Below are 15631 nucleotides of genomic sequence, written 5' to 3' on the forward strand. Positions count from 1 at the left end.
GCAGGGACGCAGGGGAGTGGGAAGAAGAATCTAGAGGTGGTGGAGTCGTAGATGAGGAAGATGAGAGAGATGTGATATGATTTAAATAATATTGTTTATTGATTTTGAGTGAGTAAGAGAGATAATATTATCCAATAATTTGAATTGTTGGTTTTGGTGGTGTGTTAAATCTAAATGTAATTTATTTGGAAGATTTAGTGGAGGTTATAGATGAGGCTCGTTTGGTTTGGATGACCAAACTAGTGGATTAATAGTGATATAGAAATAGATATAGATAAATCTATATGCTCATTCATTCTTTAATAAAAAGTATGCATGCCATCCTTTTATTGATTACAAAAAACTCCGTGTCATCTTACTATGGCCCTGTTTGGCACAACTGCTGTTTGTTGAAAAAGCAGTTTATCTGATAAGTTAGTAAAAAGCAGCTTATGCTTATTGGCTGCTTTTAGTTTATTTTGAGAAATATGTTAACTGATAAGCTGCTGCAGAAGCTGTCTGTTTGACAGAACTTCGGCTTAAATTTGTGAAGAAGCTAAAAATAAGCTGTACCAAACAGAACCTATATGCAATACATATAAGTTATCTGCATGTTTTATTTGTTTTATCATCCTATCCTTCCAAAATATAACCTAATATTTTATTAGCTTACCGATTTTTACAAGATATGTGCAACGAAATAACATGCAACCAAGCTAATATATGTACATAGTAGCTAGGATACTATATAGTAATGCCATATCTATAACAAATATAACTTTTTTAAAAAAAAAACTGCGCAGCAATGCACATGAAACAGTATAGATAGAATGATGTGTCAGTTATTATCAAAATATAACTTTAGGATTTAACTAAACCATACAATTGATTCTCTGATTTCTTCCTCTGGGGTTTATATTGTGCAAACCTAGCTTGCTATCTTATTTTCATGCTTTTATTCAAATAGGGGCGAAGGTGTGTGCGTGCACCCACGACGACAAGGCTGGTTCCGGTACCGATTATGTTAGTACCGTGATATCGATCGTCATTAGCCCTTATATATGGCAACGTTCTACTTTACCTTCACCTCATGTTCATCCCGACACCATATCAGTTCTTTTAAGAATTTTTATTTAAAATAAAATATGATATTTTACTGGAAAAATCATCTGGTCATATAATCAAGAAAAAATATAGTTCAAACAAAATAAATAAATGCAAAAAATAAAACTATATAGTATGTAAAAAAATGATACTTTTATTGCTTGTCATTGTCATCCTCTTCTACCCCTCTGCATTTTCTTCCTTATCAAATTTTAATTGTCTGGCCAATTTTGTTATGGCCAATCTATGGATCTTTTTCATATCATCGTCTATGACTGATCTAGTAATTTGGTGTAAATTAGTGAATTGATCAAACAAATTTTAGTTGAGTTATCCCCTCTAGCTAGCTTTGTTTAGATACTGGATACACATGCATAAAAAAAATTATCCATAAATACTTTATTATATCTATAGCCATACTCATGGATAACAAATCTAACTATAACTATATTCAATAGATAAATAACTATATCTACGATTATTTGTATATATCCATACCTGCCATCCGTAAATCGGAGTCCGAGACGGGCCGGACCAACCGTCCGATCTCCTTTTTCCTCCCCTCGACCCCTCGTATATCCAAAATCCTCCGGTCCACAAAAATCCCCGATCTACTTTACTCCCCTGGCCCTAAGCCAAACCCAAATTCCCCCATCCCACGACGCCGCCGCTGCCACCACCACCACCATGGGAAGAAAGGACACCTCGTCCTCCTCCGCGGCCGCCGGCGGCGGGAAAAAGGAGAAACCTATGTCGGTGTCAGCCATGCTCGCCTCCATGGACGCCCCCGCGGCGAAGCCCAAGTCCTCCAAGTCGGCGGCGCCGTCCAAGGCCAAGGCGAAGCCCTCCAAGGCGCCGGCGTCCTCGTACATGGGCGACATCGACCTGCCCCCCTCCGACGACGAGGACCAAGAGGAGGCCCAGCTCGCCGCCGCCAAGCCCAAGCCGGCCCGCGCCGCCGTCGACCTCAGCGCCGGCGCTGCGCCGTCGCACAAGGACGCCAAGAAGAAGGACAAGCGCGAGGCCGTGGCGGCCGCAGCCGCCGAGGCCGCCAGGCAGGAGGCGCTGCGCGACGACCGCGACGCCTTCTCCGTCGTCATCGGCGCGCGCGTCCCGGGCTCCTCCGCCGCCGACGGCACCGTCGACGACAACGTCAGGGACGTCGTGCTCGAGAACTTCTCCGTCTCCGCGCGCGGGAAGGAGCTGCTCAAGAGCGCCTCCCTCCGGATCTCGCACGGCCGCAGGTACGGCCTCGTCGGCCCCAACGGCATGGGCAAGTCCACCCTGCTCAAGCTCCTGGCCTGGCGCCAGGTCCCCGTGCCGCGGAACATCGATGTCCTGCTCGTCGAGCAGGAGATCATCGGCGATGACCGCTCGGCCCTCGAGGCCGTGGTCGCCGCCGACGAGGAGCTCACCGCCCTCCAGGCCGAGCAGGCGAGGCTTGAGGCCTCTAATGATGCTGATGACAACGAGCGGCTTGTGGAGGTGTATGAGAAGCTGAATCTCGTGGGCTCTGACGTCGCCCGTGCCCGAGCGTCCAAGATTCTTGCGGGGCTGGGGTTTGATCAGGCGATGCAGGCCAGATCCACAAAGTCCTTCAGTGGTGGCTGGAGGATGCGTATTTCGCTTGCCCGTGCGCTCTTCATGCAGCCAACTCTGCTGCTGCTCGATGAGCCGACTAATCACCTGGATCTGCGCGCTGTGCTATGGCTGGAGGAATACTTGTGCTCCCAGTGGAAGAAGACATTGATTGTTGTTTCCCATGACCGTGACTTCCTGAATACAGTGTGCAATGAGATCATACACTTGCATGATAAAAGTCTTCATGTGTACCGTGGAAATTTTAATGATTTTGAGAGTGGGTATGAGCAGAAAAGGAAGGAGATGAACCGAAAGTTCGAGGTGTATGAGAAGCAGATGAAAGCGGCCAGGAAGTCTGGGAGCAAGGCCGCACAGGATAAGGTTAAGGGCCAGGCGCTATCAAAGGCTGCTAAAGAGGCCGCCAAGAACAAGGGGAAAGGGAAGAGTGCTGCAGATGACGATGATGACCAGAAACAGGTAGCTGTGCCGCGGAAGTGGCGTGACTACAGTGTTGAGTTCCATTTCCCAGAGCCTACAGAGCTCACACCACCTCTCCTTCAGCTCATTGAGGTAGGGTTTAGCTACCCTGGTAGGCCAGACTTCAAACTCTCAGGTGTTGATGTTGGCATTGATATGGGAACACGTGTAGCTATTGTTGGGCCCAATGGAGCTGGGAAGTCTACGCTGCTTAATTTACTTGCGGGTGATCTTATCCCAACAGAAGGGGAGGCAAGGAGGAGCCAGAAGCTGAGGATTGGACGATACTCGCAGCATTTTGTTGACTTGCTGACAATGGAGGAAAATGCAGTTCAATATTTGTTGAGGCTCCACCCAGATCAGGAGGGAATGAGCAAAGCAGAGGCTGTCCGTGCTAAGCTCGGGAAGTTTGGGTTACCTGGACACAACCATCTCACTCCAATTGTCAAATTATCTGGCGGGCAGAAGGCCCGAGTTGTGTTCACTTCTATATCAATGTCTCAACCTCACATACTCCTGCTTGACGAGCCAACGAATCACTTGGACATGCAAAGTATCGATGCATTGGCAGACGCGCTGGATGAATTCACTGGAGGTGTCGTCTTGGTTAGCCATGACTCACGATTGATATCTCGTGTTTGTGAGGATGAGCAAAGGAGCGAGATATGGGTTGTGGAGGATGGGACTGTGAACAGATATGATGGCACATTTGAGGATTACAAGGATGAACTCATGGAAGAAATAAAGAAGGAAGTTGAAGAATAATGCTGCTCCAAGTTAGTTGTGCTTTGCTGTTTATTTATATAATAGGCTGTTTTCTTGAACTGAAATTGCATGTACTATTACTGAGTTCTCTTTACTCTGGTTTGCAGAGTATTCATATATGGTTCCAACTTTGTAAAAATGGGGCATGCTTGTTTTATGTTATACAAGAGAAACCTGAGAATATGGTATTATTTGTTTGTATATTTTGTTGTGACATATATGTGACTGGACGACCGGTGCAGCACTTCTCAATCTTCTCTCAAGATTATAGAAGCCGAACAACGATAATATAACAATTGTATGCCCTTTTCTTAACCTTTAGCATGACTGCATAACTACTCTAGCAGTTAAAGCTTCTTAGACTGTCTCCAGTAGAGCTTGTAAATTAGGGGACACGGTATTATAGATGACAATGTTTAATACTGTTTACGGAGAGAAGTTTGAAATAGGTGATAAGATAGAGGATATAATAGGAGATCTGTTGGAGATAGCCTATGAAGCTGTTTACATCTGGGAAGGCCTTTTTTTACCTGTGGCTTTGTGAGGAGCAGCTTTAGTCATGTTTTGTTTCAAAGTGCTAAGCCATATCTGTTGACTGTTGTTTCTATTTGCTAGTTTGCTTGCTGCTGGTTTCTTCAATGGAGTCCCCGACTATTACTAGCTTCTATCAGTCTTGTGTGGTTCTGCCCCTGCTGTTGGGCTGGTCCTGCTACTGGATAGTGGGTACTGCTTAGTGAAGTCTGAACTTATGTTTGCTGTGTTCTTCAATTAAGTCTAGACTTCTATCAATTGTGATGATGTCATTTGACTCTGTGAGACTAAGCTGTTATGTACTTATGCCTGAATTCTGTTATTTACTCTATGATGCAAGTATTTATTTATGTCTTGCTAGGCTAAACTACAGAAAGTGCAGGCGCGCAGCTGACCTGCTATAGTGCTATATGTCTGTCTGCCTCCCAGTCATGCTGGTCCCGGTTTGGTCGAGCAAAACTTCGGTTCACACATTTCATACACCATTAAAACGAAAACAAAACATGAAGCACCAGTTTGGCAAGACTGAGCGAAAAGTAAGTATATTAAAAATCAAAATTTTAAGTTAAGCACAAAAGGAACTAGGAGACATTTCAATAGCAAGCAGACAACAGACCTAGGGGGGTATATTTGGTTGGGCAGCCAGTCAGGCTCGAGGCCGTGGATTTCGGTCACCTCTGACGACTTGGATAGCTGTCTACCATAGAGTTCACCAACTATCAAGGAACGGCTCTGAAAATCATACCAATTAAAACAATGACACCAAAATAAGGTTCGAAAAGATAGCTGGACTAGGAACCAGAACCACTTAATCTCTACAATCTCTACAACTATTAAGCATCATCTGTAGACTGCCCCCGCTCTCCCCTGCCTCCCGCATCCCGCGCGCGGCAAACCACCGCCGCCGAGTATCCCGCCGCCCGCCCGCCCGCTGCCTCCCGCATCCCGCGCGTGACCCAGCCGATTCCCCCGCTGCACGCCAGCCCCGCGCCGCGAACTGCTCTGGCCCGCGCACCGCGAACTGCTCCCTCCCATGCGCGCCCCTCGCCCTCGACGGCGCTGGCCTCTGTGATGGCGGACGCGCCCCCACCAACCCCGACCCCGAGATCCATTGTCGAAGAAACATCCGTCGTCTTCCCCGCCCCGCTCACGTGAAACTGCCACTGATTTGGCCTCCCCCAACGCCGTCGAGACAACCACCGCCTGCCCCATCGTTGCCCCACGCGATTTGAACCGCCACGCAACTGCTTCCTCCCTCCTCGCTCCTCCTCATGCAAACCCTACTCTCCTCTCCCTCGCACCTACGTCCGACGCGACGGTGGAGCCCGACGACCTTGTGCGGCCTTCTCTGCTCCATGTAAGGCCACCTCTCGCCTCTCACCTATTGTCGACGCGTTGGGTGTTTGGCCCAGGCCAAAAGCATGCTGGTGGCCACCGGCGCAGGCGTCCCCGATGTGGCCTGGTCCTGCCATCAGCCGGCGCGCTCGACCTCGCCGTCGTCGTCGACGCAGAGTTCTTCGATGGGCCCACGCTCTCTGTCTCCTCGTGCTTCCACCAGTTGCCTGCTCTGCTCCACCGCCCTTTGATTTGATTTGATTGCGATGCAGGTCATTTCAGCTAAGGTACTGCCATGAAGAAGTTTACATCATGCGTGTGCTAAACACTTGAATTCTTGTCTTGATAATTATTTTTGTCTTGATAATTATTTTGGCTCTGCTTTGGTAATGCAGAGTGATAAAGAGATGGTTCTGCCGATCATGGTTGGAGGTTACACAAACTTGTTTTGTTCTATGCACCATACAAGTAATTGTGGATTCATCTTCCGAGGGCCATAGACTCCGGTCAATCCAAATTGGTATGTGTTTTCTTGGTAAATCCAAATTTTCTCCTTGCAACCACTTATGCGTGAGGCCCTGCTCCTTTGCATTTTTGGCTACCTGATGAATAACGGTTTGTCTCTCTGTCTTTTTAGAAACACATAACTGAAGTTTCAGATGATCGCTGGGCGCAGGGTGCTGTCTGTTTCTCTGATGTTAGTTCACTTAGCACACTTAATGGCTGAGGCGTTTGCATGACATTGAGTCACCAGTCGCATATCTAAATGTGTTGCAAGCATGAAAACAGAGAGGCCATGAGTGTCCAATCAATGGTACATGCAAGTTTCTGCGATCTGTTCCAAATTATCTTCAACTACATAATAAGAAAGGTAAGTTTTGGGTGTCCTTAGTGTTAAATGTATTTACAAATCTACCTATGAAAAGTTCAGTCATCATGGGCACTACCTTGCTCTAAACGTAAGACAAATATATTACATGTTCCCTAAAATTAATGATAAGAAGACTGTAACATTGTTAATAATTCTGAGTTTTTTGTCACAACACTTTAAAATGGTAAAGCATTGAAGCTCTTAGGAGATGGATGCCTTTATAATTTTTAGTCATCTTTTTGGGGAACCCAACCTTATTTTAAAAAAATAATCTCGTACAAAGTAACCACCTTACCCTGCCTAGAGTATACGAGGAGGCTACGAGCTAACACCAGAAAAAATCACCTGAAGAAACGATCATGAATTATATACTATTCAGTCCCCATGTATCCTGCTGAACTGATCTCTCCAGTGATCTTTTGTTGCTGATCTGAGACGGCCAGCTGGGTTCCTCCTCATAAGGTGTCATCGGTTACACATGGTTTTAATAATATCCTGCATCATTCTATTAGTTCCTACTGAATTAAATAAGGACCACAATGCCCATATAGACTCTGGTAAGGTAGAGAAGCATGTGCGCACTACCGGTGGTGGAAGCCTGGTACTGTTAGGTAACTACTGCACTACTGCTCAGAAAATAGATTGCATTCCTTCTAGAATGTCAAGGATGTATTAGTGACCAATTTAAACTTTGATGGTAAATTTTTATGTTTCCGCATGAATTTGTGTATCAGAGAAGACACAAAATATCTTTTGAATCCCGATGTCAACTCTACATACTATGATCCAAAAACCCGCTGCATGAGGGGAGACCCCTTGCCAGATGTAGATCCAAAATGATAAGTTCTACGTGGTAAGTAATCTCTACTACTCTATAAGGACCTATTGTGGGTGTCAAAAATGCTTCACCGTGCCCCCGCCTGCCTCCGCCCCCACGACACCCCAACCCCTAAACCACGCTCGCTCCATCCCGCCGCTGCGCCCACCGCTCCATCCACCACATTTCTGCCCGACCCCACCTCCACACCTCCGCGGGGGCGCAGCTCGTCGATGTCACCCAACCGCGTCGTCCTTGGTTCCATGCCCCCGCCTCCGTCTCCCGTCGACCAATCCGCGTCGATGTCACCCAATCGCTCGGACCAGAGAAAAAATGTCTGTGTTTTTATGGACGCCCTTTCAGGTTTATGTAGGGATGAAAACGGGACGGGTACCCGGAACGAGTATCGGATACGGGTACCAAAACGGGACGTAATTTCAGATACGGATACGAGTATTTTGTTTGTCGGGACGGATACGTGTATTACCCGGATATTGAACCTCGGATACGGGTAGGATACGGAATCACTAATACCCGGGCAGTACCCGAAAATCTCGGGTCGGATACGGGTACCCGGAATTCGGGTACCCGTTTTTTCTTTTTCTGCATAATATAGTTATAAAATCATAACTTTTACATATGAAATCGGATGAAGATAAAGTTTATATGAAAATTGTAGAGCTTGAAGAGATCTATGACTTTGTAATACATCAATTTTTTGTTTAAACAATATTTTAATGATTTAATTGTATTTGGATGATTTTCTATGACAAGAAATTAATAATACATAAATAGCCTCAAAAAATCGTGAAATTTTACGGAGATACAACATATGTCCATATGTAACCATAAAAAATGTTTGGATCATAAGATCTATAAGATGCTCACGTTTCTTTCCTTTCACTTTCACTTATTTGTATGAGTTACATGTGAAATTAGTGTAAGTATCCAAGTTTCAACATAATCAATGCTTCACTTTATCATTTTCATACGAGGACTACAATTATCTTCATATAAAATATTTATTAGTTTTTGTAACTTATTTGCAATTTTTTAGTGAAACTAGAATATTTTATGAATTTTAAATATTGCGGTGTTGGTTCTACAATTTTCTTGTGATAAGCAACTTTGAACTGCATGATGTCAATTTTACCGGTTTCCTTTCTTACATCTGATCTATCATATACATGATTATGTATTGCTTAACTTATGGATGGTTGGACAATTAATATCATCGGATGAACTACCCGACAATTATTCGGTACCTACCCGAGTAGCATCCGTTATCCGTTTCTTACCCGTCCGGATTATTACCCGGTCCCATCCTGTATCCGTCCCGAATCTTAACTACCCGTATCCGGTCCCGTATCCGAGAGAAATCTATTAGGGTAGGATACGGGATGACCCTGTATCCGGCTGTATCCGTCCTGTTTTCATCCCTAGGTTTATGCGTGCCTAATTCATATGAGAATGTTGGGGCATTACACTTGTGATGTAAACAATCTGTGACTTTTGTTTGGTTTCCAGGTAATCAGCCAAATATAGTATGTGGTCTGGAGTTCATATTTTTGCTACTTTTCTGGCGCGACGATGTGGTGGAGGCGATGGCAGGGCCTAGAACGGATTAGTCGTCCTGCTCTGTGTTGGAAGTTATGTGAATTTTCTGCCTCCTAGCGCTAGACGGATGATTTTCTTCAGTTTGCCAACTCCTTGCCATTGCTTTCTACTATTGTTTGTTTATTTTAGTGCAGCAACGGAGCCTATGAAGAAGCCCTATTTTCTATTGTTGTTTGCCAACTCTAAGCAGATCGCTCGCTGAAGAAGCCCACCCTCCTCGCTATAGAAGGTATGTGTTTAACAGATATGAAATGTTGTTCTGAAAGAGCATGGAACAACAAAGAAAAATAAAAATAAAAAAAGAAAGCACAAAGTCTGAACTTATGAACTTCTGAAACCTACAGATTATTCTAAAATTTCTATTAAGTCTAAAATTGTGAAATTGTGAAATTCGTGTTTAGTCTAAACTTCTATAATTCTGAAAGTCTACAGTCACCTGAACATTGGCTGAAAGTCTGCAGCCACCTGAAAGTCTGCAAATAAAGAAGCACAACTTCATCTTTAGCCGACCACGACGATGGCGACGATGTCGTTCTCCATCCCAGATGCGCGGGAGATCCCTGCGGCAGTGGGTCAGAGGGGAGGGCTGAGCTCTGCGCAGTGATGGGAGGGAGTGGTCGAGGTGCTCGAAGCTCTCACTGACAACAGTGGGGGAGAGGAGGATACAAGTTTACTGTGGCTAGGGGAGGAGAGCGGGAGAGGAGAGCCTATATAATAGAATTGGTAGCGACGCATGGGCACCTAACTTTTTTATATAATAGTGTTGATTGACCTCTGGTTTGGCTGCTACACTTTGCATTCAGGCTAACAAGGCAGAGAATAAGATTTCATGGTACATGTCTTGGAAAGAGGCATATCCTGCTGCCTTATTCAGACAATACATAAACTACAGATGCCATGCAGAAGCCACCAACTTGCTGGTGGAGTATCTAGAGTCGTTCGCATTGACTACTTGATCATGTTTGTTTTTGCGCTTATCCTTATAATAGGTGAGGACATTATTTAGAGTACTTGTCTTTTTCTGTAAAGTAGTGGCCATTGGTCAACAAAATATTACCTTTGCCAAAGAATTAGGAGATGCAACTGCATGTTGGTCACTTCTCTTTTTTTCCTTGAAAACCTGAAAGTTCAATTTACTTAGAAACTAGATGAAACACAAGTTGTTATTTATCCTCAAGTAGATTAATTACCACTAAGATAACTAAACACCATATAGGTATTCACCAAACAGTCACTGTAAGTCGATAACTCTGAAGTCCAAAATAAGGCATGTTGTAGCAAGCAATCATTCAACTTTTTTACTGATATTAGTTCAGTTCTCACTAGCTGATGGGCAGAGGTTTGATCTATGGTGTAAATAGCTATTTTTTCTTGTTTATTGTGTAGTCGTGATCTTGTTTTATGCAATCATATGTACTTACCATTTTGCATCTTTTGAGGTGCAGATCAGTGGAGTGCACTCAAAACTGAGAATTTTTTCCCCAAGAAGATTCTTTATTTGTTTTAACAAACTAGATTCATCCATGTTGTTTTAAGATTCATCCATGTTGTTTGCATACTGAATATTACTTCTAAAGAAACATGTTACATCCATAATTTTTGTTTTGGGCTATTACACAAGAGACCGTTTTCACTGCACTGTTCTATCCAGATTTTTATCGACTACAATTTTGTACTAACCAACTCTACCTACAGAAACAAGACCTGCCTACAGTGATGAACTTGCTTAATATAAAACACACGAGCCCTCCTCATCCACCACCGATGGAGGATGGATGGCATATATGATTCTCTAGGCACCTGTTATGTACTAATTGAATTTTAATTTCAGTATACACTGTGTAATGGTCAAAGGAGAAAACTTGATGAATGGAGAATGTACAAAGATCAAAGTATGGCTAAATGACCTTGCTGGAAGTGAATGGGCAACAAAGACATATGCACAGGGAGAAAGGTTGAAACAAGCACAGAACGTAAACAGTTCACTTTCTACACTTGGTGATGTCATATGCACTCTTTAGGTATTTAAATTTGAGTCCTTTATTTAAGTTTTGTTAGTCTTGTAACTCAATTTTGACCACTTGTAGGTCGTTGCTATTTTAAATTATAGGAATTCAAAGCTAACACAATTGCTAAAAGACTCACTAAGTATGTAGTCTTTTGTTTATAGAATGCTATAATCTTATACATTACTTTTATAATTCAATGTTTAAACAATACAGGTGGAGATTCCAAAACTTTGATGTTAGCAGAGTACGGAGCATAGAGCTTGGACAGGCTAAAAAACAAGTCGATGTTGGAGAATTGTCAAGATACAAGCTCATGGTATATTATAGCATTATGCCGATATATGTATGTGCAAATATAATGCAAATTTTGAAGTTTACTAAAACATAACTATCTAATGGTTCTGTTAGGTTGGGAGAGCCAAGTAGGATAGCAAGAATAAAAATGCTCATAATAAGAGTATGGAAGAAAGGATACAAGCACTTGAAGTGAAGAATATGGCCAAAGACATGCTCACTCTGAATCTCCAAGAGAAAGCAAACCCAACCCAATATCTTGTCATGGAACCAAACCCAATAGATACGCAATCAGGATTTAACATTAGGCTATCCATCATTATATATGCAATCAGGACCTACCAACAACTAACTATGTGTGGTACACATAATAGAAGGTGTTGTTGTCTTAGAATCGGTACACATAATTTTTTTGTCCTACATGCAGCCTGGTGATCGGGAGTTGACTGGATGAATGAACCACAGCTGTGTTTACATTAATGGTGGCCGTCATGTTTGGTGCTTCTCCAGTTGCAGAGAAATGTTTGGTCCTCCGGTTACAGTGAAGTGGTTCAGTATGTAATATGACTGATTTTCATTGACTACTAGGGAGCAAGGCTTCCGTCCCCTAATTTCATGATCAGTTTCCTAAGAACCGGTACTAAACTTAAGGAAAGAAAGCCCGGTCAACTGTTTTTGGTACCGGTTTTAACTGCTCAGAGCTTCAATATTGTAATCGGTACTAATGTCAAGGCTTCACTGAAGACGCAAATCGGTACTAATACTATTAGTACCAGATGAAACCACTCATCGGTAAGCCTTACATTAGTATCGATTAGAATTACTAACTGGTACTAATACTCCTACTGTATAAACCCCCTCCTTCCTCGAGCTGGTGCCAAAAACACAAATGAGCTCTCTGTTCGTTTTGCCATAAGCTAAAAAGACAAGAGGTGCACTTCATTTTTTCGAAAAAATGTTGAAGATTTTACTCATTTAAGTACAAAAAGGCTAGCAAGCTCATCCTCTTATATAATAGAGTTGAATAGTTCTTTTTCTTTAGATTTCTTGATATTTATGGTTGATTGTATAATTTATGGGAAAATTAGTAAGTTTGCCCTCTTATATGTGTTGCAATACGTATGGATGTAATAGAAATTAGTAGCAACCCAGATTTGAGATTTGTTCATTGGCTATATAGTTTGAATGTTGGTGTGTAATATTTTTTGAATTGTGTGACTTAATCCTCTCATATGTTGTGTATCTCTACTACTTATTAAGGCTGCAAGAGTAGTTTGTCATTCCGTGTTCTGCCATCATTTCCGGTTCTGCCATTCCCATTCTATGTTGTGTCTTTCTCATTCCCTCCTCCCCGCACGGCATAGCAAAGCTCATTCCCACGTACAGCCCACGTCTAGCTAAAATTAAAAAACACAAATGACCCCAAGGAGATTCGAACCTGTGACCTCTCAGGCAAATGCGAAATGTTGCTACTGCTACACCACATGTTTGTTTATGTCTACATCTATGACAGGTAAAACATCTACTACATCTCTCCCCAAGCCTACCCTACTACCCTTGCATAATGCATAGTAGTAGATAAGTATCCCTGAGATTCTTGAATTATATTTTTGGATAGAAGGAGTAGTATTTAAAGAAGAGTCTTGCATGCAATTTCTTTTGTTTGAGTAATGTTTTCAACTTAAATTCCTTTTTTGCATGCGTGTCATTTATTCGCCATAATATTTTTTCCATGGATCTGACTTGTGAGTCATTTTCATAAACCAACGCCAAGGATGAATCTATGTTTCTTGCTTGGAAACCCCGAACAAACACCACTAGCAGGAGGCGCTCACTTTGGCGTCGCTCATCGACGACGAGAAGAAGCTTGACGACTGCCAGTTCGACCTCTGGAAGCAGTCCTACGTAGCCGCATGAGCCGCTGTGTATGACAAGCTCCGACGCAGCCGCCGCTTGGACGCGGTCCAGCGCGGCTGCACCATGTTGTCCATCGTCAAGCAGGGGGTCCTCATGGTCGTTGCCAATGTCGGCGACTCTCGGGTTGTTCTGGGCACCACATCCAACGACGATGTTATAATGCCGTCCAGCTCATCGTCCATCTAAAGTCCAACCTGCCATGTAAGTCGCTACTGAATGGCCATGAATTCTTGTGCGCTCGAACGACGGTCGTTGCTAACGTTGTGTGAGTGTCCTCGAACATGATGTATGTAGAGGAGTAACGCATCCGGTGGTGCAACAGCCAGGTGTACTACATTGCTAATGAGCCCGAGGTGCACTTCGTCTGGCAGCCCAGCCAAGAGTCATCGGTACTCGCCATGTCACGGGCGTTTAGCGTCTACTATATCATGGACTGTGGCATCATCTCGGCGTCGGAGGTGACGCAGAGGAGGACCGACAACAATGATCAGTTCGTCATCCTTCCCACCGTCGGGGTAGCTTTTTGTGCTGGTCTGCCTTGAATTCTCTTCGCAAACATAAATAATTGTTTTTTTTGTTTGAGCAAGCGTGTATGGTGGTGTGTGCCTGATGACTGACGATGTACGAGGGAACTTTTTCCGGCACGCATGGGGCGTGCTCTCCAATGATGAGACCATGGAAATCGTGGCATATATCGAAGTCTGTATGATACTGATGGTTGCAATGTAGTGGTGAAACAACTAGATTAAAATAACAAAATTTATGTATGACCAGAATCACAAATAGATTTTGAAATATTTTCTCATAACAATATAACACACGTTTTGTATATAAGTTACCGTGGTATTATATGTCTCCGTTGCAACGCACGGGCACTCACCTAGTAAAATACTAACATCCGTCTTTATATAACATGCGGTTGCTAATGTTTTACATACATGTCTACTAAGGCTACTAAGGTGCTGTTTGTTTATCTTCTAGATTATATAATCTAGCTTAAATATGTTAAAAGATGAATAAACAATATAGATTATTAAGTGAATTATATAATCTAGATATCTAAATTATGATAATCTATAAGTATTATGTCAATTATGGGGTAGCAGATTAGTAGAATACTATAATGCCATTTAGTTGCATGAATTGGAAATATTTAGTTAAGAGTTTGTTTTGTACTCGAAAAAAAGAGAAAGAATCCCACACCAAATAGTACCCTTTAAAAATAGCTTATCTCTAGTTGTTTTTTTATTCCTCTCGTAGAATAGGAACCAAGATAAAACTGGAAATATTAGCTTATTCTAGTTTTTTCTTTCTTTGTTATCTTTATAAGAAGCTGTTCTGCCAAATATTTTCTTTAAAACAACTTAAGCTTCAACAGTAAAGTGCTTTATATGAAGCATAAGAAGAAAAACGACTTCACTAATGAATATGAGTAGTACCTAACAATCTATAAATGAAAGAGTAGATAAAACTTCATTAGCAAAATCTGTACATTTGGATTGTGAAGGAAACGGGTGACGCCTAAGAGGGGTGGGTGAATTAGGACTTCTAAAACTTTCTCTAAACTAGGCCACAAATAAATCACTAGAGTAAAACATATGCAAATAATCAAACTAGAATGTACAAACTAGGTTTTGTCTAAGTGTTGCTATCTCTACCGCAATGGCTAAATATAAATGTGGAAGCTAAAGAGCAAGGTAGAGATGCAAACTTTCGTGGATGATGTCGGTATTTTTATCGAGGTATCCGGAACCACGCAAGGTCCCGACTAATCCTCGTTGGTGCCCCTACGCAAAGGGAAGCCCACGCGAGGGCCAAGCACCTCGGTCGAGTAACTCCGTAGAGAGCCACAGGCCTTCTCCACGCGCAAGTGATGCTCTGCTTCCGGCTCCTCTCGGACGCTCCCCACCGTCTCCACTATCGAGCTTTCGGCCGAAAACGCCGCGGGCCTCGTTCCCTCCGACGGCTCGCATAAGAGCCGAGGAGTTGTGTGGTTTTACAAAACTCACTTAACTAACTACTGAACAGTCTGGTGGTTTCTCTCCACAGTGCCACCTGAAACTAGTTGTTGAGCTACTGTTCCCTGGTGCACCGGACAGTCCGCGTGTGGCACCGGACAGTCCGCGTGTGGCACCGAACAATCCGGTGCTCCAGACTAGACAGTTCGCAGGCAACACTTCCTTTGTTTCTTGGACTTCGCTTGATCTTCATAATATCTTCTTTTGAGGTGTTGCTTTCCTCAATGCCTTGGTCCAAGTAACTTTAGCATCCTGTGAACTACAAACACAAACACTAGTAAATTCATTAATCCACAGGTTATATTGATCATCAGAC

At 43.2% G+C, this 15631-nt stretch overlaps 1 protein-coding gene and 1 long non-coding RNA gene across 4 annotated transcripts; both read left to right on the forward strand.

The window, feature by feature from the left end:
- Positions 1–1505: 1505 nt before the first annotated feature.
- On the forward strand, positions 1506–6185 carry LOC103632020 (ABC transporter F family member 4). Of its 3 annotated transcripts, none has more exons than XM_023300575.2 (2): positions 1506–3917; positions 6168–6185. In XM_023300575.2, the coding sequence occupies exon 1, from the start codon at positions 1771–1773 to the stop codon at positions 3904–3906; it is 2136 nt and encodes a 711-aa protein (XP_023156343.1). In that variant the 5' UTR covers positions 1506–1770; the 3' UTR covers positions 3907–3917; positions 6168–6185. The 3 variants fall into 3 exon arrangements, with proteins under 3 accessions (XP_023156343.1, XP_020396466.1, XP_008652094.1); XM_020540877.2 differs by lacking the exon at positions 6168–6185 and adding an exon at positions 4522–4759; XM_008653872.4 differs by lacking the exon at positions 6168–6185 and adding an exon at positions 4014–4158.
- A 1020-nt stretch (positions 6186–7205) lies between these two features.
- Positions 7206–12115, forward strand: LOC103632021 (uncharacterized). The gene is made up of 4 exons (XR_555606.2): positions 7206–7496; positions 8988–11098; positions 11300–11402; positions 11495–12115. It is a non-coding gene; the product is annotated as an uncharacterized lncRNA (long non-coding RNA).
- Positions 12116–15631: the final 3516 nt, after the last annotated feature.

This window comes from Zea mays, chromosome 7 (assembly GCF_902167145.1).
Source record: "Zea mays cultivar B73 chromosome 7, Zm-B73-REFERENCE-NAM-5.0, whole genome shotgun sequence".
Taxonomy (NCBI): Eukaryota; Viridiplantae; Streptophyta; class Magnoliopsida; order Poales; family Poaceae; genus Zea; species Zea mays.

Coding starts and splice junctions, on each gene's coding strand:
- LOC103632020 (XM_023300575.2), top strand. CDS start 1,771: ATGGGAAGAAAGGACACCTCGTCCTCCTCCGCGGCCGCCGGCGGCGGG.